The sequence below is a fragment of the Camellia sinensis genome, chromosome 11 (assembly GCF_055761805.1).
Source record: "Camellia sinensis isolate YWXY chromosome 11, ASM5576180v1, whole genome shotgun sequence".
NCBI classification, from domain to species: domain Eukaryota; kingdom Viridiplantae; phylum Streptophyta; class Magnoliopsida; order Ericales; family Theaceae; genus Camellia; species Camellia sinensis.
The window spans coordinates 75642531-75667057 of record NC_138971.1 but is presented as its reverse complement, the minus strand read 5'-3'; the positions used below and the strand labels follow the sequence as shown (position 1 = coordinate 75667057).

The window sequence follows — 24527 nt, the reverse complement described above, 5'->3', positions numbered from 1 at the left end:
ATTAGTTTATATTTTATCAAATTGTTAACTTTGCCCTTGAAATTGAGCAAGATATCTTCAATTGTTTTTATTTGAAACAAGATTCAAAATTAATAGTCAAATGTGTTACAATTAAAAAGTCAGGGACCAAAGTGATATGAACCCTAAACTAGCGGAACTATTAGCGTAATTCGTCCTAATAACAAATTCATAGCCTAATTAATTGAAACACTATTTTTCGTTAAAAGCCTACACTTTGAGGTGGGTTGCCATGTGGGTAATTGATAAATTTTCAAATAAATTAGGGAGGCTCCTTAATCTTATTGATTGTAATTAGCATGGAAGCTTAACCAGAATTTTATCTATAAAATGAAGTGTAGGATGTAATAATTTAAAGTTAATAGGTTGTGGTGGGTCATATTTAAAATAAATTTTGTCTACAAATTTCAATTTTGAGTAAACTTGTGATTAATTTTTCTCACAACGCAACTTTTTTAGGTATTTTGAAGAAATCGAAATACATTTAATTGTGTGCATGCATGTTATTGTAATTTGAACATACGTGGAACATGTAAGGTTACAAGCCATAATATAATTCATTGTAGTGAAGAGGACATTACTTGTATGGTGTAGAGCAATGGATGTTGCCACAATTTATTTACGACAACAAATAATAATAATAATAATGAAGGCTTGTTCAACACCATGGCTTGCACATAGACCCCTCGCCTCCTTCTCTTTAAAGGGTCAGCAATATTGCCTCACTATTCTGTATCTGTATCTGTATCAGTCAACTCCACCACCAACTTTCCGGTGGCAGTAGCTGCCGGAAAACCTCTTCTCTTATTCACGTTTCTCGTCTCTTCAAAAACACCACAACTCTTTCTTCTGCATTTCCTTTCCTTCAATTAAGGTTTTTTTTTTTTTTAAACTTTTTCAATACATGTAGAGGAGAAGAAAAGCACCCAAAAGAAAAAAAGTTCATAAAATAGCCATATTAATTTTTGAACATGTGTTAGTACAGATAATTTACTGATGGCTGGGTGCAAGGTTAATGTTTCGAACATCGTATTAATGTTTCAAACATTAGATTTCGAACATCGTATTAATGTGTTAGTACAGTTAGCTGGTCCCATTACAATGTTTCAAACATCGTATTAATGTTTCGAACATTAGATTTCGAACATCAGATTAATGTTTCGAACAATAGATTTCGAACATCAGATTAATGTTTCAAACATTAGATTGATGTGCAAATGGGACTAAATGGAGTATAAGAAAACTTTTAGGACTAAATGGTTCAACTTTTTAGAAACTAGGACTTATGGGTAAATTTTCTAAAAAATAATATGTAGGAAGAATAAATGGATACAAATTTTACATTTGCATATGAATCTGATGATCCTAAGCAATAAGACCCGCTTAACTAATTTGATGAGAATATAAACAACAAATTAATATTTTAGAGACTCCGTTCAAAAAAAAAAAAAATAAAAAATAAAAAAAATAATAATAATATTTTAGAGACTGAATTAATTTTTAGAGATAAAATATTTTTATTATAGGTGTCATTATTATATCTTTAGTGATGAAATTAAATATTTAATGATGAATTACTATTATTTTTGACCAATGTTTTTGTTTCAAACAATTAATCTTTTCGGAATCAAATTATTTTTTCTTTAAAAGTGCATTTATTAATGGTGTTTTCAAATTTTTTTTACAAAAAGCCATTTTTTTCTTTACTTTTCTGAATGACTTTTAACAACTATTCTTGCAATAACAGAAATTGATCCTCAAATATTTTTTATAATTTTTTTTAAATACTTTTGGAGAAAAATTTAGTTTCTAAAACTTTTGTTTATTGTCGTGTAGGATCCACTCTTTTAAATTTGCAAAAGATAGTTAAAGGTTAGTTGTGTTACATACCCAAAACAAAATTATTCACAATTTTACCCATAATTGAAATCCGTGGACAATAATTCTAGTTGAATTCCAACTAGTTTAGGGAAACTCCCAAAAATCCAACTGCCCACCTCAATGTGGAGGTTGTTTTTATTCAGGTAAATTATAAATATACTTCTTAAGATTTGATTAAAATACGAATCACTCCCTATGATTCTATATTAAACCTATCCATTAAATCAAAAAATTCAAAACTAAAATATTTCATATATTAAGGTCAAGTTTGGCAACCCAAAATAAGTACACACTTTTTATCTTTTTATCTTTTTTCCATTACATCATCTCTCTATTTTTCTGCACATCTTTTCGTTAAAAGACAAAAAGTACACTTATTTAGGTCATCCCAAACAACCCCTGAATATATTGATTACATATTAAAAGTCTAATAACCACCCATTACATGATCATCATCCAAACATATAATAAAAATTAATTTGGTAAAATAAATAAATAAATAAATGTCTAAAAGATTGATCAATTTTACATAATTTTATCTTTGGTGGGTAGAAATTATTTTTAAAAATTCAAAAATATTTTTTTGACATTTATTTTTATTAAATTAGTTTATATTTTATCAAATTGTTAACTTTGCCCTTGAAATTGAGCAATGATATCTTCAATTGTTTTTATTTGAAACAAGATTCAAAATTAATAATCAAATGTGTTACAATTAAAAAGTCAGGGACCAAAGTGATATGAACCTTAAACTACAGGAACTATTAGCGTAATTCGCCCTAATAACAAATTGATAGCCTAATTAATTGAAACACTATTTTTCGTTAAAAGCCTACACTTTGAGGTGGGTTGCCATGTGGGTAATTGATAAATTTTCAAATAAATTAGGGAGGCTCCTTAATCTTATTGATTGTAATTAGCATGGAAGCTTAACCAGAATTTTATCTATAAAATGAAGTGTAGGATGTAATTTAAAGTTAATAGGTTGTGGTGGGTCATATTTAAAATAAATTGTGTCTACAAATTTCAATTTTGAGTAAACTTGTGAATAATTTTTCTCACAACGCAACTTTTTTAGGTATTTTGAAGAAATCGAAATACATTTAATTGTGTGCATGCATGTTATTGTAATTTGAACATACGTGGAACATGTAAGGTTACAAGGCATAATATAATTCATTGTAGTGAAGTGGACATTACTTGTATGGTGTAGAGCAATGGATGTTGCCACAATTTATTTACGAAAACAAATAATAAAAATAACAATAATAATAATGAAGGCTTGTTCAACACCATGGCTTGCACATGGACCCCTCGCCTCCTTCTCTTTAAAAGGTCAGCAATATTGCCTCACCATTCTGTATCTGTATCAGCCAACTCCACCACCAACTTTCCGGTGGCAGTAGCTGCCGGAAAACCTCTTCTCTTATTCACGTTTCTCGTCTCTTCAAAAACACCACAACTCTTCCTCTGCATTTCCTTTCCTTCAATTAAGGTTTTTTTTTTAACTTTTTCAATACTTATAGAGCAGAAGAAAAGCACCCAAAAAAAAAAAAAGTTCAAAGTTTATAAAATAGTTTGATATAAGTTTTAAGTAACAAAATCCCGGTTTGTAGCCATATTAATTTCTGAACATGTGTTAGTGCAGATAATTTATTGATGGCTGGGTGCAAGGATTATGAGACGGATGAGGCGTTAAACGAGAAAGATTTTGATAAGATGGGTTTGAGATACTTGGGAAAGATCAAAATTGAGAAGTTGAAATATTCTATGGCTGCTCGAGCGCGATTAATGGCTCAAATAAAGATGTGGGCCATTTGGGTAACGACGGTAGTTTTGATTTGGGGTTGTGCAGTGCAGCTAGCAGCACTGAATCAGACAAGGTGGCTCAGGGTGGTGCAGCACTGGTCTTCTTCTTCTTCTATTCCATCTGCAAGTCAGTACTCTACATATACCATTATTAGTATAATTTTTGTTGTTTATATAATTTACTTGCGTATATGTAAGTTTGGCACCTTGATTAAACGTTATCATTGCCTTCAGGGCTTTACAAGAGTAATGGATATCTGATGGTTTCAAGCAATGGAGGACTGAACCAAATGCGAGCCGGAGTGAGTGACAACTCTCTCTCTCTCTCTCTCTCTCTCTCTCTCCAATATAGCATATGGGTGCTCTACCCTGCTATCTTGTACATTGTTGTTGTTGTTGCATATATGTATTTGCTTAATTAAACCTCATATTGGTACAGATTTGTGACATGGTTGCTATTGCAAGCTACATAAATGTCACACTAATAGTTCCTGAACTTGACAAAACCTCCTTTTGGAATGATTACAGGTAAAACTAGATTATATCGAATATTGTTTGATATTTGAAATAATATCCGAGTGGTTTAATTCGTGAGTTAGTCCAGCTTTCCTTTTTATTTTTATCTCAACGATTCATTCACGTAGTTTACTTGATATGGAAGTGAGTTCAAGGATATATTCGACGTGGATTACTTCATCACGTCCTTAAGAGACAAGGTTAAGATACAGAGAGAGCTGCCTTCAAATCTGAAGAAAATAGTGGAGATGGGCACATTTTACTCCATGCCACCAGTTAGCTGGTCTAACATGTCCTATTATAGTAACACGGTTAGTACTCGAGCTCTAATAATATATATATATATATATATATTTTGTTTGAGCAATATTGAGAGACAAATTAATATCAATTGTAGTGTAATAATATTAAAAGTATCAAACAATACTTATCAGGAATTGGATGATGCAGTCATGAATAGTTTAAAATAATCAATTGCAATCAACTGTGAATATTTCTATTGATATTTAGTAGCAAGAGGTAAAAAACTTTACCATGGTTTGAGCATGAGTTTTGCCGGTGCGAGCATGTGTATAGAGTCCTATTATTTTGACAAATAACTATTTGTTATTGTGTAGATTCTTTCTCAAATAGAGGAGTATGAACTTTTGCACCTCACTAAGACCGATGCTCGGCTTGCCAACAACGGGCTTCCTTTGGAGGTTCAGAAGCTACGGTGTCGAGCAAATTACAAAGCCCTAAGATTCACTCCTGCCATAGAGAAGTTGGGTAGAAAGATAGTTGACCTTCTACGGCAAAAGGGTCCATTTCTAGTTCTTCACCTTAGATATGAAATGGACATGTTGGCATTCTCTGGTTGTACTGAAGGTTGCAATGCTACAGAGGTTAAAGAGTTGACAAAAATGAGGTGACATATTTTTTTTTTTTTTTTGGGGGGGGGGGGGGGGGGGGGGGGAGGAATTGGTAGATCTGCAACAAATATGTATCTCTTTAATATTAATATTAACAGGTATGCTTATCCATGGTGGAAAGACAAGGTTATAAACTCTACAAAGAAAAGAAAAGCAGGGCTGTGCCCTATGACTCCGGAGGAAGCGGCTTTGACATTGCGAGCACTGGACATTGATCAAAACATCCAGATTTATATTGCTGCTGGAGATATATATGGAGGAAAGACAAGGTTGGCGAGTCTAGCAGCGGCTTTTCCAAATTTGGTTAGTAAGTTTTAGTTCAAGCCTCAAGAACAGCTACCAGCTGTGTACAATCTATCTGACTTTTAATACGGTTTGAGAGTTTTTGACATTAAAATTTGTTTGGGTTTATGTGATGTGCGAAACAGGTGAAGAAGGAAACATTACTTAAACCCTCAGAGCTATTGCCCTTCCAGAACCATTCATCTCAAATGGCAGCATTGGATTATATTGTTTCGGTTGAGAGTGATATATTTGTCCCAACATATGGAGGCAACATGGCAAAAGTTGTTGAAGGCCATAGAAGGTATCTACTACAGTGAAATGAAATGCTTCAATTTATTAATAAGAAAATGGCTTCTCTCCCCAGGCCTCTCAGGTTCAATGCACTTGACACACAGACATAGAAGCCTGACCTATTATAGTTATATACCTGTGTGTGGATTACTTGAAAAGAGCAGTGATATACAAACAGAAAATCTATACAGAATGATTTAACTGGATTTTGAGCCTATCATTTTAAAACAACGAAGCCGTTGAGATGTCTTTAATTACCAAAATAAAACTGTCACATCATTCTGGTATAAAATTTGTTTATGAATTTTGGTGGAATAGCATTTTCCATATGAAAATGATCTACTTGTTCCATCTAATATGGTGTTGTGTAATGTGTTGTATTGAATTGTCAGGTTCCTGGGATTCAAGAAAACATTGGATCCAAACAGAAAGGTTGTGGTGAATCTGACAGACAAGTACAACAAAGGAAAACTAAAGTGGGAAGAGTTTTCAGTTGTGATGAAGGAAGCTCATGCAAACAGGTGGGGGAACCTGGCGGATAGAGTCGTGACTCCTGGAAAACCAAAGGACGAGGACTACTTCTGGTCCAACCCACAAGAATGTTTGGCTCCACCTTCACCCTCACCCTCCACTTAAAACAAACCATCACAGATTTGATGTCATGGTCATTGTCATTGTCATGTGCATTGATGATTCACCTTATTTACATGTTACATTCACTTTCATATATATAAATATATATGTAAAAATGTAAAAATGCAGGCAGGCCAATAACAGAGTACCCTGTAATGAAAATTGTGCAAATTATTCTATACGTATTCATAGTTGGAACACACAAGGATTGCCCAATTTATGTCTATTTACATAGCAATAAAATGTTTTCCAAGTTTAAAAACAAACACCAGAAAAAAGGAACAATATGCCTTTTCAGAAATATATTACAAATTTAATACTTTTGTCCTTAATTCTAGTCAAGTAAGTTTGTTCTTATAAACAATATATGTGGAAGCTATTGTAGAGGAAACTCTAGAATCCAAATTCAAATTCAACTGATTATTTAAATAATAATAATAATAATAATAATAATAATAATAATAATAACAAAAGAAAAGAAAAGTTAGCTCAGAATAATTGAGAATCAAACTACTAGCACAAGGTTCCATTAATGGGGTTGATGCAAAAAGCATGGTAGATAGTGTAAGAGGGGTTTAGTTTGAGCCCATTAAATTAATTAGGCCTAATCAAAAAGTCCAAAACTAGTGAGTTCGGATTTATTACCATCAAACGGGCCAGATTGCTCTAAGCCTTGAAAGGGTTTGGATCCACAAATCTAGAGACTTAATCGGGCCCGTACTCAAAAGGGCATTGAGCAAGCTTAGAGATCCGATGCATTCAGGTTCCAAACGGATTTGATTGCAACCTACAGACCGCTCCTTTTTGCGAACTTGGAGCATTCTGGGATCAACCCTCTAGAAATATGAGTGCGTTAGAGCCTGAACAAAGGGCTAGAATCCCAAAGACAGTGGGTAGAGATGAATTCACTTATCAATCAATTTAGCCTATACCCGGTTTGAGGTGGCATGACCTTGAGGGGCTCATGAGACTAGACAATATTAGCGGCAGGGGGGCCTCTAGGACTACCTCGACCATTTGGGATAGTTGGGGAGCATTGGTTCGGTATGACTAAGAAAAGGGATTCGTTGAGGGGTTGATCTCATCTTCGGGACTTTTCTCATCCTCGGAGAGGTCACCTACTTGGACAAAGTAGTTAGAGAGAATATTTCCCCTATGTGCCTTGCACATGAGACTCCACCACTTGAGTTGCCTATATATAAAGCACTCCTCATAGCTTTAAGGAAGAGGAATTTGAGAGAGAGAGAGAGAGAGAGAGTCATTGGGAGTTCTCATCTTTCTTCCTTAAGAGTGAAAATGAGATTTATGAGAGTTTGCTATGATTATCTCTCTCTAGCTTCTTTGCCGCCTTCTTTACCCAACCTTTCTTTCCATCATCTCTTTTCTATGTGAGTTTCTATTAGTTGTGTTAAATATAATAACTATATATTCTATCTATCATATATATCATATTATATTCATTACCGTACTTACATTTCTCTCTTTCTATATAAAGAAGTCTTGTATACACATAATATAATATTCGTTTTCTCTCTTTCTCTTAGATATTTTAACATGGTATCAGAGTTAGATTAAATATCTAGTAATTTCGTTTCATTGGCAGGTGACAGCTTTGCCCTGGCCACCCGCCGGACCTCAACTCAATCTACTGCTATATTTTTCTTTTAGTATCATTTCGTGATGATCTCATTTGTCCACTGGTTTCTTTATGTTCTTCCATCACCGACCAAAGTTCCGCTGCATCTCCCAACTACGGCCATCGCCGCCATCTCATAGTGCTGCCCACAAACCCATCACCATCTCAATATCATACTACATGTTTTATTATTTTTTCTTCATTAGCTTCAACGGCAAAACCAACATAACTACTAATTTTCTAGTTTCCTCTTTACTTTATTACATAAGCTTTGTTCTCCACTTTCATTATTTTACACATTTATTTATTTATTTATTATTCTCATCATTACATGGGCTTGCTTCCACCAACCCATCTGATTTATTATTTTTTTTTTCATAATAAAAATAAAAAAAAAATCTTGTTTATAAACTATGAAAAAAAATATATTTTCTGCTCCATTATGTCTTTTCCTTTGCTTCAACTTCAAATAGGTTTTTTTTTTTTTTTGAGGGAGGGGGGGGGAGGGAGGTATTACACCTACATTATGGTAAGCATGGTTATGCACCAGGCAAACCATCCAAGCCGTCCCATTGGTGCATGCAAACCTTCTTAAGCCGTCCCTTTGGCATACTACCTAAGTCGCCCCCTTGGTGCACCACCTAAGTGGGCCCCTAGGCGCATTTTTTATTCCTTTCCAAGACGTCCTCTAGCGCACTTCTTTATTTGTTGCCATCACTGTTTAACACTACGTCATAAGCTACGTGTGTGTCACGTTTGCTAGTTCAACACCCGTTCTTTTTCTACAACGGTCCGACATGATCATAAATTGTATCCCGATATTAGCTCCAGCTTCTGATTTATCTCAAACGCCCTTGTACTCTCATCTGGACTTTGCAATTTATTTACCTCAAATCTATCAATATTTTATTTTTTTTTAAATTTTATTTGAATATACACATAATACAATATTTTCTCTCTCTCTTAGATATTGCAACAAGTTGTGATCATTGAAGAATCTTAACCTCGCCACTTATGTCTAGGAGACTCGAAATTTCCACCGACATTTAAATTTTCTGGCGAGCCTTGGAAGATTCTGGCAACTTTTCTGGCGGTTTCGACTTTTCCAGCAACGTTTTCAAACCCCCTCATATAGATGGAAATACCTATTACAAGCACAACAAAGGCATGCTCTTTGTAGCTTTTTTATTTTTTTTGGGTAAGTAAAAAAAAACAAAGCTACCCTCATATAGATGGAAATACCTATTACAAGCACAGCAAAGGCATGCTCTTTGTAGCTTTTAATCAATCAATTTTCATATCTTCATATAGCTTTTAATCAATCATATTAGAATATTTGAAAGCAATAAGGAACTTATCAAGCGATGTTGATACAAAATAGGTGTTCTTTACACAACACAGGTCACGAAAAGGAATTTATTATAAAAAAAAAAAAAAAAATCAACTTTCATAGCATAAGTTTTTTAACAAGAAGACTTATAAGGGCCAAAGGAATGGAAATACCTTTTTCTAAAACATGCATGTAAAATGATGTTTTTGTAGTTATATTATTTATTTCCTTGTTTTGACAAGAAGAGGACTTGAGGAAAGATATAATGAAAGAACCACAGAGAGAGAGAACAAACCAAACAAATTTTCAGAGGACCAAAGGATTTTTTTTATAAAAATTATTATAATATTTTTATATCAAGCAGTAAGAACACATAATAATGAAACCCTTGACAGAATATTGAAAGAAGTGAGTACAGACACCCTAATGAAAAAATATACAAACACAGAAAGTGATGCATTCATCTCACACTCCACCAAGATAATACTGCATTCTATGCACTTCTATGTACATTATTATTATTATTATTATTATTATTTGCAAATTACTGTATACCATATAGAAATCTTGCTTTAACAGTATAGCCTATGGATTCACTTTGGCTTAATTTTGTGGGAAGATTTCTTCTACCTATCAACCTACTATTATAAAAAAAATCCATTTTTGTTTCAATTTGGTTTGGATCTCCACCTTATCATTTACAACAATGCTAGGTAGCTCAAAATTTTGTGGCTCAAATGGCTCAAATCCCTCAAAACGACGTCGTTTTGAGTGTAAATGAGTGTAAAGCGACGTCGTTTTGAGGGATTTGAGCCATTTGAGCCACAAAATTTTGAGCTACCAAACATTTTCCTATCACATATTTATGTATTTATTTACAGGAAGATATTGTTTTCTCAATATGGTTTAATCTCTGTGTCATTCTTGTACCAGCATGTCTGAGCCATTCAATCACAAAAATAAGCAAGGTGATTCAATCACAACAAATAATGAGCACACAACAGATAATTGCTTTTAAACCCCTGTCTCTTCAAGATGACTGAAGATAAATTTCCCAACAAACATTACATTTGAAAGGAAAAATAATATACCACCAAATTTTTTATTTTTATTTTTTTATCTTGCATTTATGTCCAAAATGATGTGAAAGTGGCAACAAACTGAGATATTATATTCATAGTGATATTATTAAATGAACATATTACAAAATTAAGTAGGCAAGCTTTGAATTTAGAAGATTTTTTGGGCCAGGCTTAAGGTAACAAAATTAAGCCCAATGTTGAGCAAAACCAGACTTTAGACCTACTATATAGTGCCAGCCCATCCCTAACCCAGCCCAGGCTACCCTACCTACAAAAAGATTTAAAGATTCAAATGTTGTCAGGTGTGTGCGCGCGCGCACGTGTGTGTGTGTGTGAGAGAGAGAGCGAGAGAGAGAGAGAGATGTCCATGCAATAATTACCGAAAAGAAAATAAATAATCATAAAGGAAAAACAAACCCTGTTTAGCAAAAATGCAGAGTCTCCATTGTTGCTTAAGTATGTGGGGGTGGGGGAATGCTCAATACGGCAGCAGCTGGAGAAAACTTCCCCAAAGCTGGAGAAAACTTCTCTTTCTGTTTCGCATCTAGATTTAACATGAATCATCTTTAAGTAATGTGCCTATTCCAATCAACAATTACATCCCCAGATTCAGATACTTTCATCCAACAGAATATACTTCTTACATGCACTTAGAAAGTAAAATACTCGTATAGAATGTTTATGCAACACAACTAGATATCAAATAGAACAGGTTTTGAATATAAAGCACATAGAAACATTTATATGAATACAATCAACAGAGGGAATGTTTATCAGAGACATTTCTTCAATTACTTCTAATTTAAGGGAATCAGAGGGAATGCTATCTACCAAACAAAAAATAAAGGAACCTATGATAGTGTACACAAAACCCAAAAAACTGAGGGGAAAAAGAAAAAAAAGAAAAAAAAAAACAGAAGAGAAAACACGGCATGTACACGTGATGAATTCATAAACCAGGAGATGACATGTAAATGAGTGTAAAATGTAAATGAAGATTCGAGGAAGCACCATACTAGTTTATATCTTCAGCCTCTTTTGTGCTTGATCTAGGTCTTCACCATTGCTTGCATCCCTAAAATGTCCAAACGGTTGATGGGAAGAAGGGGTATTCTCAGGATCCTGGATAGAAACAACATGATAATTATACACACCAATCAAAATGAGAGAGAGAGATATCTGAAGTATGAAATTACAAAACTCCACTTAATTGTTTACAAGCCAGAGGCAAAATAAAAGAATATGCGAGTTGCACAAAAATATTACAATCCCTATCACTTGAAAATATGTTCTGTTGTACTATCCGAAGAACTATGAGAAGCAAAAAGAATGGGGATCAAGTGCAAGGTGGTGATGATGAAACATATACAGTCTAGTCCAATAATTGAAATGAAATTCTATTTTTAATGGTCAAATCAAGCACATCTATCTGTGCAACCCCTAATGCTGGGAACAGGAATGAAATACCTTTACCTTAGCAATGGGCACACCAGATGTCACTCCTCTATTTGCTCGCTTCCCTAGTTCAATCTGCACTGAGACAGTGGCCTGGGACAGATCAACACCCGCACTCTGCAGTGCTTGTGTCAGATTATTTAGTAACCTATTTAACAGCAAATCTCCCGTTAGTCACCAGTTTACAAAACTAGCATGAAACCCTACCATGAGCATTGGATAAAAATGCTGCTATTCAACATTCTCCTGGTTTGAAAGTATTAGACAGATCTTTACATTTTTTTAAATGAGATGAAATCTGATTAGGATTGGGGCTTGTGTTTCAAAATATGGATAAATGCCACAAATTTGAAAACATCTGTTTGTACTTTAAAACAACTTAAAAATAAAATAATAAAAAAACAGCCTCCCTCTATACACCATCCGTAAGTTAGTTGACTGTGTTATTACACTTTCAGATGAATAACATACATGAACCTTCTTTAGTCATGAAGCCACTGTTCTATTACCCAAAAAACAGACATCAGTACAATGTTATACACACACACACACACACACATACTGAAAACAACAACAACAACAACGTGTTACAGATTGATACTGCTCGTACTTTTAGGATCCAGTGATAGTAATACCCATCCTTTCACAAAAGTTCCACAATTTCTAAACCAACACTGCATAAGAGAAAAAATAAACTGATGGATGTCAAAAGGGAGATGATCTTGACAAGCTTTCACAATGTATTGAACAGATTAGAATGAAAACAAACGGGACGTTGACCTAAACAATTTCATGACTTTGATAGCTCAGATGGCTGACTACCCATTTGCTAGGGGCAGATACACCATTTTGTACCTAAGCTCCAACCCCAAACTGTGCAACCCCTTAGACAAAAAATTTCCAACCAGTGTAGCTAAGATAACAAATGATCTTCCTTTTTCTATTAGGCTAATGGATGTCATGGATCATCCAAAAACTATAATTAGTAGAAGCAAACAACCTAGCGATATGACAAAATAAAAAATAAAAAGGTAAATTGCCTTGACCTCCTTTGAGATTAGTGACCAATACAGATTCCTTCTTGACATTTTTGAAATTATACTGACCTCTCCGCCTATGTTTAACAAAAAATATAAAATTACCTTACTATCTACAAAGTACAAACCCTGGCAAGCGACACAACACGAACAAGATAATTTTTTTTTAAATGCAGTACGCGACAAGTGGGGATACACATCATATATAGTTTTCTATAATATAATTTATCATATATTTATGAATATATCATTCAAATATAATACAGAAATGTAAAATAACACTAATTATTATAAATCTATATTATTTTTCTTTTATCATTATATACCAAATTATTTTGTTCAAACTTACAATTAGTTATCTATGTCCAAGCGATGGACATGTGTGTCACCTAGTTTTCGAAACATGTTCGGATCGTTAAAAAAACAAAAAACAAAAACAAAACAAAACAAAACAAAACAAAACAAAAAGAGAATACATTTGGATGAGTGTCCAACACGTGTTGGGACGTGTCCGACACATGGTTGATGTGGGCACGCTACTTTCTCAGAAGTGTCTATGCTTCTTAGCTTATAGCCCACACCTCAATTGCTCCATCATCTCTCCCTTCCACACCCACCCCCACCCCCACCCCCACCCCCACAACTGACCTCAACTCTTTTCTCTCTCATTTCTCCCCTTCAACCTCACATTCCCATCTCCGATAACCCCCACCCCCGCTCCCATTGGCAACCGCCACAGCCCCCACCCTTTCCTCCCTGATCACCCCTCTTCCTTTTCCTCTTCCTCTTCATTTTCTTGTTGGAAATAAGATTATATTGTCAAAGATATCAGAAGATATGGAAGATATTAGAATATATGGAGATCCCATGATTTATACTTATTATGATTTTTTGTACCTTTAATTTATTTCAATTCCTTAACTGAAGGAATTTGATTGCATTTTGCTGGAAATTTGTGTTAATACATATAGAATATGATAGTGGTGTTGGTGGTAGATAGTGGCATGTATAGAATATGATAGTGGTGTTGGTGGTAGATAGTGGCATGTATAGAATATGATAGTGGTGTTGGTGGTAGATAGTGGCATGTATATAATATGATAGTGGTAGATAGTGGTAATATATAATATGTAAGTGGCATATAATGGGTTATAATGATGTTTGTAATATCTCCTATATAAGGAGTGTCATTTGGTCTTGTAAAATAAGAAGTTTTGAATATAACAGAAATATATTTCTTCTTCCTCATATTTTCTAAGTTAGGAGTTCTTCTTCCTCATATTTTCTAAGTTGGTATCAGAGCAACAAAAAACGCAGCAGCCCTAAAACCGTCATAGCCATGTCGGAAGTCACGTCCGAAACCACTTCAACCCCTGCCGCTGCCATTCCGGTGAAAACGTCCAACTCTCACTCTGTCCAAATCACCACCATCCGCCTAAATGGTGATAATTTTCTCCGCTGGTCACAATCTGTCCGGATGTATATCCGTGGGCAAGGAAAGATCGGTTACATCACTGGTGACAAGAAGGCTCCTGCTGTTAATGATCCGCTGTTCGACAGTTGGGACGCTGAAAACTCCATGGTTATGACATGGTTGGTCAATTCTATGGAGGAGGATATAAGCTCTAATTACATGTGCTATCCTACTGCACAAGAATTGTGGGATAATGTTAGTCAGATGTATTCTGACCTAGGAAATCAATCTCAAGTTTTCGAATTAACTTTGAAGTTGGGAGAGATTCGTCAAGGAGATGATTCCGTCACCAAATATTTCAATTCGTTGAAAAGGTTGTGGCAGGATCTTGACATCTTCAACACATACGAATGGAAATCGGTTGACGACTGCAACCACCACAAGAAAACTGTGGAAGACAGCCGTATTTACAAGTTTCTTGCCGGCCTCAACATTGAGTTCGATGAAGTGCGAGGAAGAATTATTGGCAGACCTCCTCTCCCATCCATTGGCGAAGTATTTGCCGAAGTCAGAAGGGAAGAGAGCCGAAGGAGCGTCATGCTTAAGAAAAAAGGTACTGGTGAATCAATTGAAATTTCTGCTTTAATTAGCGATGCTGCGGCCAACAAGGCTGCAAATTACCAGCGCAGGTTTGATGATAAGCCACGGGTCTGGTGTGATTTTTGCAACAAGCCTCGCCATACACGCGAAACGTGTTGGAAGATCCATGGCAAACCTGTCAACTGGAAAAGCAGCAAACAAGGAGAGAAGAATCGTGGCTTTCCTACTGCTAATGAAGCCGATTCAGGTCCCTTCAACAAAGAGCAGATTGATCAACTCTTAAAGCTGATAAAATCCAACTCCTCATCCGGTACTCCTAGTGTTTTGTTGGCACAAACAGGTAGAAATCCTAAAGCCTTCTCTTGCCTAAACTTCTCTCCGTGGATCATAGATTCCGGTGCCTCCGATCACATGACTAGTTTTTCCCATTTATTTAATACCTATTTCCCTTGTTCTGGTCATGACAAAATCAGAATAGCCGATGGTAGTTTTTCACCTATTGCAGGAAAAGGATTTATTAAACTAACTGAGAAAATTAATCTCAATGCTGTTCTTCACGTCCCCAACTTAGCCTGTAACCTTTTGTCTGTCAGTAAACTATCTAAGGATTCTAATTGTTGTGTTACATTTTTTGAATCCCATTGTGAATTTCAGGACCAGAACTCGGGGATGATGATTGGGCGTGCTAGGATGCTTGAAGGTCTTTACTACTTTGATGAAGTACCTGTTAGTAATAAAAAAGCTCAGAGCTTTAATAGTACTAGTTCAATCTCTGTTCGAGAAAAAATAATGCTATGGCACTATAGGCTAGGACATCCTAGTTTTCTTTATCTGAAACATTTATTTCCAGAATTATTTCAAGGGATTGATTGTTCTTCTTTTCATTGTGAAAGTTGCATTTTTGCAAAATTTCATCGCTCTACTTATTTGCCAAAACCTTACCAGGCTTCCAAACCTTTTTATTTGATTCATAGTGATGTTTGGGGCCCTTCTAAAATCACTACTCTTTCTGGTAAAAGATGGTTTGTTACATTTATTGATGACCATACCCGCTTATGTTGGATTTATTTGATGAATAAAAAATCTGACGTGAAAAATTTATTCACAAATTTTTACAATATGATTGAAAACCAATTTCAAACCAAAATTGGTATTTTACATTCTGATAATGGAACAGAATATTTCAATGAGCAGTTGGGTGAGTTTTTGGAAAAAAAGGGAATTTTTCATCAATCTACATGTCGGGATACCCCTCAACAAAATGGCATTGCAGAACGAAAAAATAAACATCTACTTGAAGTTGCACGTGCTATAATGTTTTACATGCATGTTCCTAAATATTTATGGGGTGAAGCAATTTTAACAGCCTCTTATTTGATAAACAGGATGCCTACAAAGGTGTTAACATACAAAACACCTTTCGATTGTCTCAAAGCTTTTTTTCCTGACACGAGGTTGTTTTCTAATTTACCCGCCAAAGTTTTTGGATGTACTGCCTATGTTCATGTTCCTAGTCAATTTCGTTCAAAACTTGACCCCCGTGCTATAAAATGTGTTTTTTTGGGTTATTCCTCAAACAAAAAGGGGTATAAGTGTTTCGATCCTCAAACCAAGAAATTTCATGTGAGTATGGATGTGTCATTTGTGGAAACAAAATCCTATTTCCCCAACACTTCTCTTCAGGGGGAGACAAGTGGAGTAGAAGACCGTTTTTGGGATATTTCTATCCCGCTCCCCAATGTCATTTATCCTACACAAAAACCACATCTGTCTGATAATGATCACTTAGGAGAACCAAGTTCTATGGTGCCTAGTCAAGAAGATTCTTGTTTAGGGGGAGAAGTACTACAAAATGATCTAAATCCTGAGCTTCAGGTTTATACTAGGAAGCGATTTCATCTGAAGAATAATGACCTGAATGTCCATCCTAATGACCCGAATGTCCACCCGAGTTCTGGCATCGAAATTTTAGGTAATCCTATTCCTTCTATTTCCGACCTTGATGTTCCTATAGCAATTAGGAAAGGTGTCCGAAATTGCATTAAACATCCTATTGCAAATTACCTCTCCTATCAAAGACTGTCTAAAAACCATAGAGCTTTCACATCTAGGATTTCACACTTGTTTGTTCCAAGAAATATACAGGAAGCATTGGATGATCCGAATTGGAAATTAGCAGTCATGGAGGAGATGAATGCTTTAAGGAGAAGTGGTACTTGGGAGATAGTTGATCTACCCAAAGACAAGAAAACAGTTGGGTGTAAATGGGTGTTTACGATAAAATGTAACGCAGATGGAAGCGTTGAGAGATACAAGGCGAGACTGGTGGCTAAAGGCTTCACTCAAACTTATGGGATCGACTATCAGGAGACGTTTGCTCCTGTTGCTAAAATAAATTCCATCAGAGTACTGTTATCTCTTGCAGTAAATTCAGATTGGCCTCTACATCAACTTGACATTAAGAATGCATTTCTCAATGGTGATCTTGAAGAGGAGGTGTTCATGAGCCTACCGCCGGGATTTGAGCAGAGACTTGGAAGCGACAGAGTATGCAGATTGAACAAGTCATTATACGGACTCAAACAATCACCAAGAGCGTGGTTTGAACGCTTTGGGAAGGCAGTTATCAGTTGTGGCTTCTCGCAGAGTCAAGCAGATCACACAATATTTTATAAACATTCAAAAAACAGTAAAATTGCAATTTTGATTGTTTATGTTGATGACATCATTTTAACTGGTAATGATGAAGCAGAGTTAGCAGCCCTCAAAGAGAAACTCGCAAAAGAATTTCACATTAAGGATCTGGGAGCTCTCAAGTATTTCCTCGGAATGGAATTTGCAAGATCCAAGGAAGGTATATTCGTTAATCAGAGAAAATATGTTCTTGATCTCCTTGGAGAAACAGGTATGCTTGGTTGTAAGATGGTGGAGACTCCGATCGAGCCTAACTTGAAGTTACAAGCTGCTAAGGCTGAAGAAGTCAAAGAGAGGGAACAATATCAGCGACTTGTCGGGAAATTGATTTACTTGTCTCATACGCGGCCTGATATTGCCTTTGCAGTCAGCATGGTAAGTCAGTTCATGCACTCACCAGGGGCAGAGCACTTTGAGGCCGTTTATAAGATCTTAAGATATTTGAAAGGAACTCCAGGGAGAGGCTTACTGTTCAAGAAACATGGACATCTTCAAGTTGAAGTATACACAGATGCAGACTGGGCAGGAAGTGTTACAGACAGGAGATCAACATCCGGATACTGCTCCTTTGTAGGTGGGAACCTAGTTACATGGCGGAGTAAAAAACAGAATGTGGTAGCTAGAAGTAGTGCAGAAGCAGAGTTCAGAGCTGTTGCCCATGGAATCTGTGAAGTAATGTGGATTAAAAGAATTCTTGAAGAATTAAAACTTTCTCACCCGACACCTATGAAGGTCTATTGTGACAACAAAGCAGCTATATCTATAGCTCATAATCCAGTTCTACATGATCGCACAAAACATATAGAAGTGGATAAACATTTCATCAAGGAGAAAATCAATGCTGGCATAATCTGTATGATCTACCTTCCAACAGGTGAACAATTAGCTGATGTACTAACGAAGGGACTACACAAGAAGCAATTTGATAAGCTGACTAGCAAGCTGGCTATGGAAGATATCTTCAAACCAGCTTGAGGGGGAGTGCTGGAAATTTGTGTTAATACATATAGAATATGATAGTGGTGTTGGTGGTAGATAGTGGCATGTATAGAATATGATAGTGGTGTTGGTGGTAGATAGTGGCATGTATAGAATATGATAGTGGTGTTGGTGGTAGATAGTGGCATGTATATAATATGATAGTGGTAGATAGTGGTAATATATAATATGTAAGTGGCATATAATGGGTTATAATGATGTTTGTAATATCTCCTATATAAGGAGTGTCATTTGGTCTTGTAAAATAAGAAGTTTTGAATATAACAGAAATATATTTCTTCTTCCTCATATTTTCTAAGTTAGGAGTTCTTCTTCCTCATATTTTCTAAGTTCCCACTCTATATATATGGAATATTATGTAAACAAGAGTATTAAGTTCAGTGAACGAAAGATGTAGCCCTTTAGGGCTTTGTGTGTGTGAATGTAGGCCAATATTGGCCGAACCACGTTAAACCTTTGTGTTCTTTCTTTTCTCTTTTCCGTCTCTATTATTTTTCCATATTCAACCTTATTGCCTTATTACAAAATTCAACTTGGTATCAGAGCCTACTGAATCCTAAGCATGTTTCTCTATGGAGTGCTTTCTCACTCCACATTTTTTGTTATCAAGGTGTTTTTCTCTCTCTCCCTTGAGTTGACCACCAGTTTGCTGATGTGGAAGCAAACTTTATGATTTTTGCTTATTTCGGGACTGCCGGTGGGGTCGGTAGAATTTTTATGTGATATGCCGAGTTTTTCGCCTACTTTTCTACCCTTTTGGGATCCTTGTGTTAATGCGGTAAACATATTTGGTTCTTTTTTTTTTTTTTTTTGGGCTACTAGTATGTTCGGTAGCATTCTTTGTGGGATGTCGTTTTTTGTGCTTTTTTGTTTGTGGTGATTTGTCACTGCTTCGGCCTTGCTGCTTTCTCTCTCTCGATTGGTTTCTCTTATTGCCATCATGATTGATTCAATGTGTTTCTTTGTTGCAAGATGTTGATTCCTTGCTATGTTCAATGGAGGGAGTTATTACGATTGTTGTTATCTTTTGGCAACTTCATAGTAATTGTTTGTAATGATCATACTATTTTCGAGTTCAAGTTGGATACTTCACTTCAACCATTCCGTGTTCCAACTTGAGGGGGAGTGTTGGAAATAAGGTTATATTGTCAAAGATATGGAAGATATTAGAATATATGGAGATCCCGTGGTTTATGCTTATTATGATTTTTTGTATCTTCGATTTATTTCAATTCCTTAACTGAAGGGATTTGATTATATCTCCCAATCTATATATATGGTGTACCACGTAAATAAGAGTATTAAGTTGAGAGTATTAAGTTGAGTGAATGAAGGATGTAGCCCTTTAGGGCTTTGTGTGTGTGGATGTATGCCAATATTGGCCGAACCACGTTATAAACCTTTGTGTTCTTTCTTTTCTCTTTTTTGTCTCTATTATTTTTCCATTTTCAACCTTATTAAAATTCAACTTTATCTTCCTCTCTCCCTTCTCGTCCTTTGTTTGTCCATCTCTCTACGCCAACCTAACCATTCTTTTTGCCATCTTTCTCAAACAACCCCCCACCACCGTCAGCCACCACCACCAATACCAAATCCCCCTCACTAATTTTTCCCCATATGGACCTCTTCTAATTGATCAAGGAAGGATTCCATATGTGGAACTCAATCGAACATAGTTTTAATTGAAGTAAATGGCATGGACACACTGCTTTCTTAAAAGTGTTTGTGCTTCTAGCTTATTGCCCCCAGCTCAGTTGCTCCATTATCTCTCCTTTCCCCACCCACCCCCACAATTGACCTCAACTCTTTTCTCTCTCTCATTTCTCCATTTTCTCTATTATTTCTCACCCTCAACCTCACATTCCCCCACCTCCAATAACCCCTAACCACTCCCATTGGCAACCACCATAGCTCCCACCCTCTTCTCCCTGATCACCCCTCTTCCTCTTCATCTTCTTACCTTCCTCTCTCTCTTCTCGTCCTTTGTCCATCAATCTCTCTCTACCAACCCAACCACTCTTTTTGCAATCTTTCTCAAATAACCCACAATACCAAAGTTTTTCCCCATTTGGACCTCTTCTAATTGATCAATGAAGGATCGCATATGTGGAACTCAATGAAACATAGTTTTAATTAAAGTAATTATCATCTAAGAAGCACAAATATGGACACATGACACGATATGAACATGACAACATCGAAAATTTCAAAAAATGTAAGACACGATACGGGGGAGGCACGTGCAAAATATATTATTTTATATATTTTCTTATATTATATGTCATATATATAAGAATAAATAATTATTGTGTGTCATATATATGAATATTTAATTCCAAGAATTTTGAAGTCTAAAAGATGAGAATAGGTATAAATTTACATTATTTTGTTTTATCGTTGGATCCCAAGCTACTGCGCTAACACCTATAATGTGTCTTATGTATGTCTAAATGTTTGAAATCTTCTACGACGGTCATTCTGTGATGATGTCGAACACGACACATTTTTATATTAGAAGTGTCCATGCTTCTTAGATTATCATCATCTCCTTCTAGACCCAAATTATCTCTGAGACTTATCATCTCCACTGTTCACTATTATTGATCTGTGTGTGCATGCGTGCGCACGCAATATAGTGGCCGGAATTCCTTGCATCGCAACGAGGATTCTTGAGTTTGGTAAATGGATTGTTGTTAGTAACATGATAAATTGATAGCAAACGCTACTTTATTTGTGGTGGTTGATGATTTCCATGGTAAGGAGTCTGGAGGGTGGTAGTCAATAGTGATGGGTATAGGTGTGCTATGGGCGTAGAGCTAATAAAAGTTGGTGGTGTGGTGGATGTCCAAGGGGTTGGGTGGTTTGGGTAGTTGATGGAGGTATTCCCATTAGTGTTAACAGTTTGGATTGGTGTTGTTTGGATTTTTAGTGGAGGGTTCAGGGTCACAGCGGTTGAAGTTAGGGTGGGGTTGTACAAAACAGTGGTGGTGGTGGCAGAGAGGCGTTTGGCAGGTAGCCTGCAGTTCAAAGCAAAGAGAGAGAAATTGGGTTTAAATAGGTATCTTCACAAAATTAATCATTGACATCAACACAAACCATTAATTGACCTAATGGCGAACTAGTGAAGTGGACAGGATGTAATGTGACTACAAACTTTAGGGCTGGGATATAATTTTAAGAGCCCCAAGGGGACGTATGCTTCGTGGGATTGGACTCCATGTCCAATAGACTTACTAGACCATCGCTTGCTTAGAGAAGTGAAAGTTGGACTAATAGTCAAATACATATCATTTCCAACCAAATAGACTATGGACTATTTATCTCAGGACTAACAGTCCATTGTGGTGCAATTCCCCCCTCCTTATGCAGTCCGTTCAATCAAACACCCCCCAAAGGTACTAATGTATTAGCCAGGTAATTTACCTCAACGGAGCTTAGGTAATTTACCCATAAAATAAAAAACTAAATGTAAAACCAAGATTCTTTAGCCTACAACAGCTTCCCTGAAACAGTAAATTACAATCATAACATGTCTCACAACTAAAATAAATATAACCAAATATTGAAGTTAAAAGCAGGACTTTGAGGTGCCAATACCAAAACAAATAAAATAAATAACGAACTTTCAATGCAACCAGTCATATTTAGATATTGAACAAGGTGAGAAATTCAAAACTGAATTTGGCAATGAACATACTCAAAGATGATATAAGTGATGTAATTACTCACCCTTGAGAGTAAATGCTTGTTATGCTAATTGTGCCCCCTTCAATCATCAACTCCTCTTGTTGACTTAATGCATCACTCATGATTGGGCATTCAGTTGATCGTGCATCAGAAATTGGTCTCTGAAGAGGATGGGGGATCACATCGTCACCTTGGACAGAAGCCGGCACACTCGCCTGCAAAGGCATAGGCATGGGGGGCATGATTATAGACTTGCTTGGTAATACAGGTTGCTGCTCCACTGGTTTGCCATCGGGATCTCTACTAGGGTTGTCAGATTCAATTGGATTATGTGGGTTTGAAATTGGATGTATGACTGGAGAAATAGAAGTAGTGATATTATTCTCATCAAACCTCCCAGGAAAGGTTGAACATGGACCAGAATCATTCTTTATGGCTTGAGTATGTCCAACAAAACTCTGAATGCGCCAATGACTATTTCTCTGTTTGAAGCAAAAGCATTGACAGAAACTTAATATGCTACCTGTGGAATATTTCAGCAAGAATATAAAACCCAATATGCTATGGCATTTTCCAAATCCTCTTCACCTCTGGAAATCAGTGGAGGCAGTTAAAATCATCATCAACCCAACTTGTTGCCACTTTAGAAACAAGGAACGAGGAAAGAAAATAAGGTAGAAAAAGTGGGTATCAAGAAAAAGGAAGGACAAAATCCAAATGCAACCATGTACTGTGAAAAGGCAGACCAAAAAGCGCTGGCAGTTCTGATCTCAAAAAAGGGTTCATGAGAACATTTTGTTTTGATAAGTAATACAGCCCATGAGAACATTATTATCACTATGCCAAGAACAAACATGGTTTGAGGAAAAGTAATGCAAGTGTGTGTGTGTGTGTGTGTGTGTGTGTGAGTTTCTTTCAAAAAATTAAAATCAGGATGCTGGTTCTAATTACAATGTAACCATGGAAAAAATATTTTTTGATTTTTAACATTTTGGAATTCATATTTTAGCTTCTGATTTTTATAAATTGAGGACATTCAGCTTTTAACTCAAATCATCACTTTATCAATAATTGGCACTGCAAAGGCGTACACATGCTTTCATTAAAATATTTTAATTACCATAATTAGCCATATAATAAAGTACTTACTAAACAAAAAAATATTTTATTTATATAAAGGATTTCAGTGATTTGTTTCATTTTATGCTCTTGCTAGTACAACCAAATGTTTATCAGAACTTCCATACAAACATGGGACATTAAAAGTATAAGATGAGTATCTAGCAGCTTCAAATGAGCATGCAACCACACATGACCATGTAGGTGAACCTTTTAAATTGATAAGTTTTAAAGGTCAAGTGCCTAAATTTACCCATGGCATCAGCTTTGTGGGCTCTGAATTCAACCCTTGATATGATCCCTCATACTTTTGTACCTTTTCCTGTAAATATTGAACATACTCAATCACCTGCATGCAGAAAAAAGTGATCAGTTTGCTGTAACGATTCTAAACAAATAAAAAGATGTTTTCTACATCAAATGATCTACCTCCAGCAAAAATGATGCTGTATCTCTCTTCTGATCGCTATGAGGTATGAGATTTCTCAGCATCTGAAATCTGGATACAAATTTAAATGTCCATCAGGTTTTTATCAACCATATTCTTATTGGAATTTATATAAGATATATGTGTATGAAATCATTATCGCATTCCAACATCTCAAGACCTTTCTCCAACCCATCTTTTTAATCTTCAAAAGGAATAAACTAAAAAAAGATACTCTCTCTATTCCATTTTGTTAGTCCTTTTTTCCATTTTAGGATGTCCCAAAATGTTAGTCCTACTTGAAAATAAAAAATATTTAGTTTTCCAAAACTACCCTTCTTAAATGGCTAGAAATATATTAAAATTGAAAAGAGAAGGGCATTATTGAAATAAGCGCTTTAAAATTTGAATTCAGATGCAATGATTACATGTCCCCTAAAAAGTTTGAACTTCCAAAAGGGACTATCAAAATGGGACAGAGGGAGCATCTAACCCAATATAACTTCTGAAACTGGAATCCCAACTCCTACAAAAGTTTTCACATGAATTTTACATTAAATACTCCAAAAAATAAAACAAATTCCTAATTACCAAAGGTTAAAAATATCACCTCATATGCATCTTGTTAAATGTACACATTTTCCATTATTATAGCTTTAGTTATTAACAACATGAATTATACATACAAAAATATACTTCTTTT

General features: G+C 35.7%; 2 protein-coding genes across 10 annotated transcripts in view; one reads left to right on the top strand and one right to left on the bottom strand.

Moving 5' to 3' along the window:
• The first annotated feature begins 3558 nt into the window (after positions 1-3558).
• Positions 3559-5135, top strand: LOC114256770 (rhamnogalacturonan I rhamnosyltransferase 1-like). Its single transcript, XM_082895128.1, has 5 exons — positions 3559-3835; positions 3943-4010; positions 4148-4236; positions 4370-4535; positions 4842-5135. Exons 1-5 carry the CDS (start codon positions 3559-3561, stop codon positions 5133-5135), a joined length of 894 nt encoding a protein of 297 aa, XP_082751254.1.
• A 796-nt stretch (positions 5136-5931) lies between these two features.
• Positions 5932-24527, bottom strand: part of LOC114256738 (transcription factor BIM2) — a 36678-nt gene continuing 18082 nt past the window's right edge. For 3 of the 9 annotated variants that reach the window (XM_028196413.2, XM_082894165.1, XM_028196415.2), the window contains 5 exons: positions 23827-23896; positions 23651-23746; positions 22321-22760; positions 11866-11995; positions 11090-11514 (listed from right to left, as the gene is read on the bottom strand). In XM_028196413.2, the coding sequence (XP_028052214.2) occupies positions 11413-11514; positions 11866-11995; positions 22321-22760; positions 23651-23746; positions 23827-23896 (838 nt within the window). In that variant the 3' untranslated portion in view covers positions 11090-11412. Of the gene's footprint in view, positions 6495-10398; positions 10972-11089; positions 11515-11865; positions 11996-22320; positions 22761-23650; positions 23747-23826; positions 23897-24527 lie in introns of those variants that run through there. The other 6 variants (XM_082894163.1, XM_082894166.1, XR_014344141.1 and 3 more) reach the window with 5 other exon arrangements.

Excerpts from the sequence above, each read along its gene's own strand:
- LOC114256770 (XM_082895128.1), top strand. The coding sequence starts at position 3,559 with ATGGCTGGGTGCAAGGATTATGAGACGGATGAGGCGTTAAACGAGAAA. Across the intron at positions 3,836-3,942 it reads TTCTTCTATTCCATCTGCAA|GGCTTTACAAGAGTAATGGA; the intron begins GTCAGTACTCTA and ends CATTGCCTTCAG. Across the intron at positions 4,536-4,841 it reads TGTCCTATTATAGTAACACG|ATTCTTTCTCAAATAGAGGA; the intron begins GTTAGTACTCGA and ends GTTATTGTGTAG.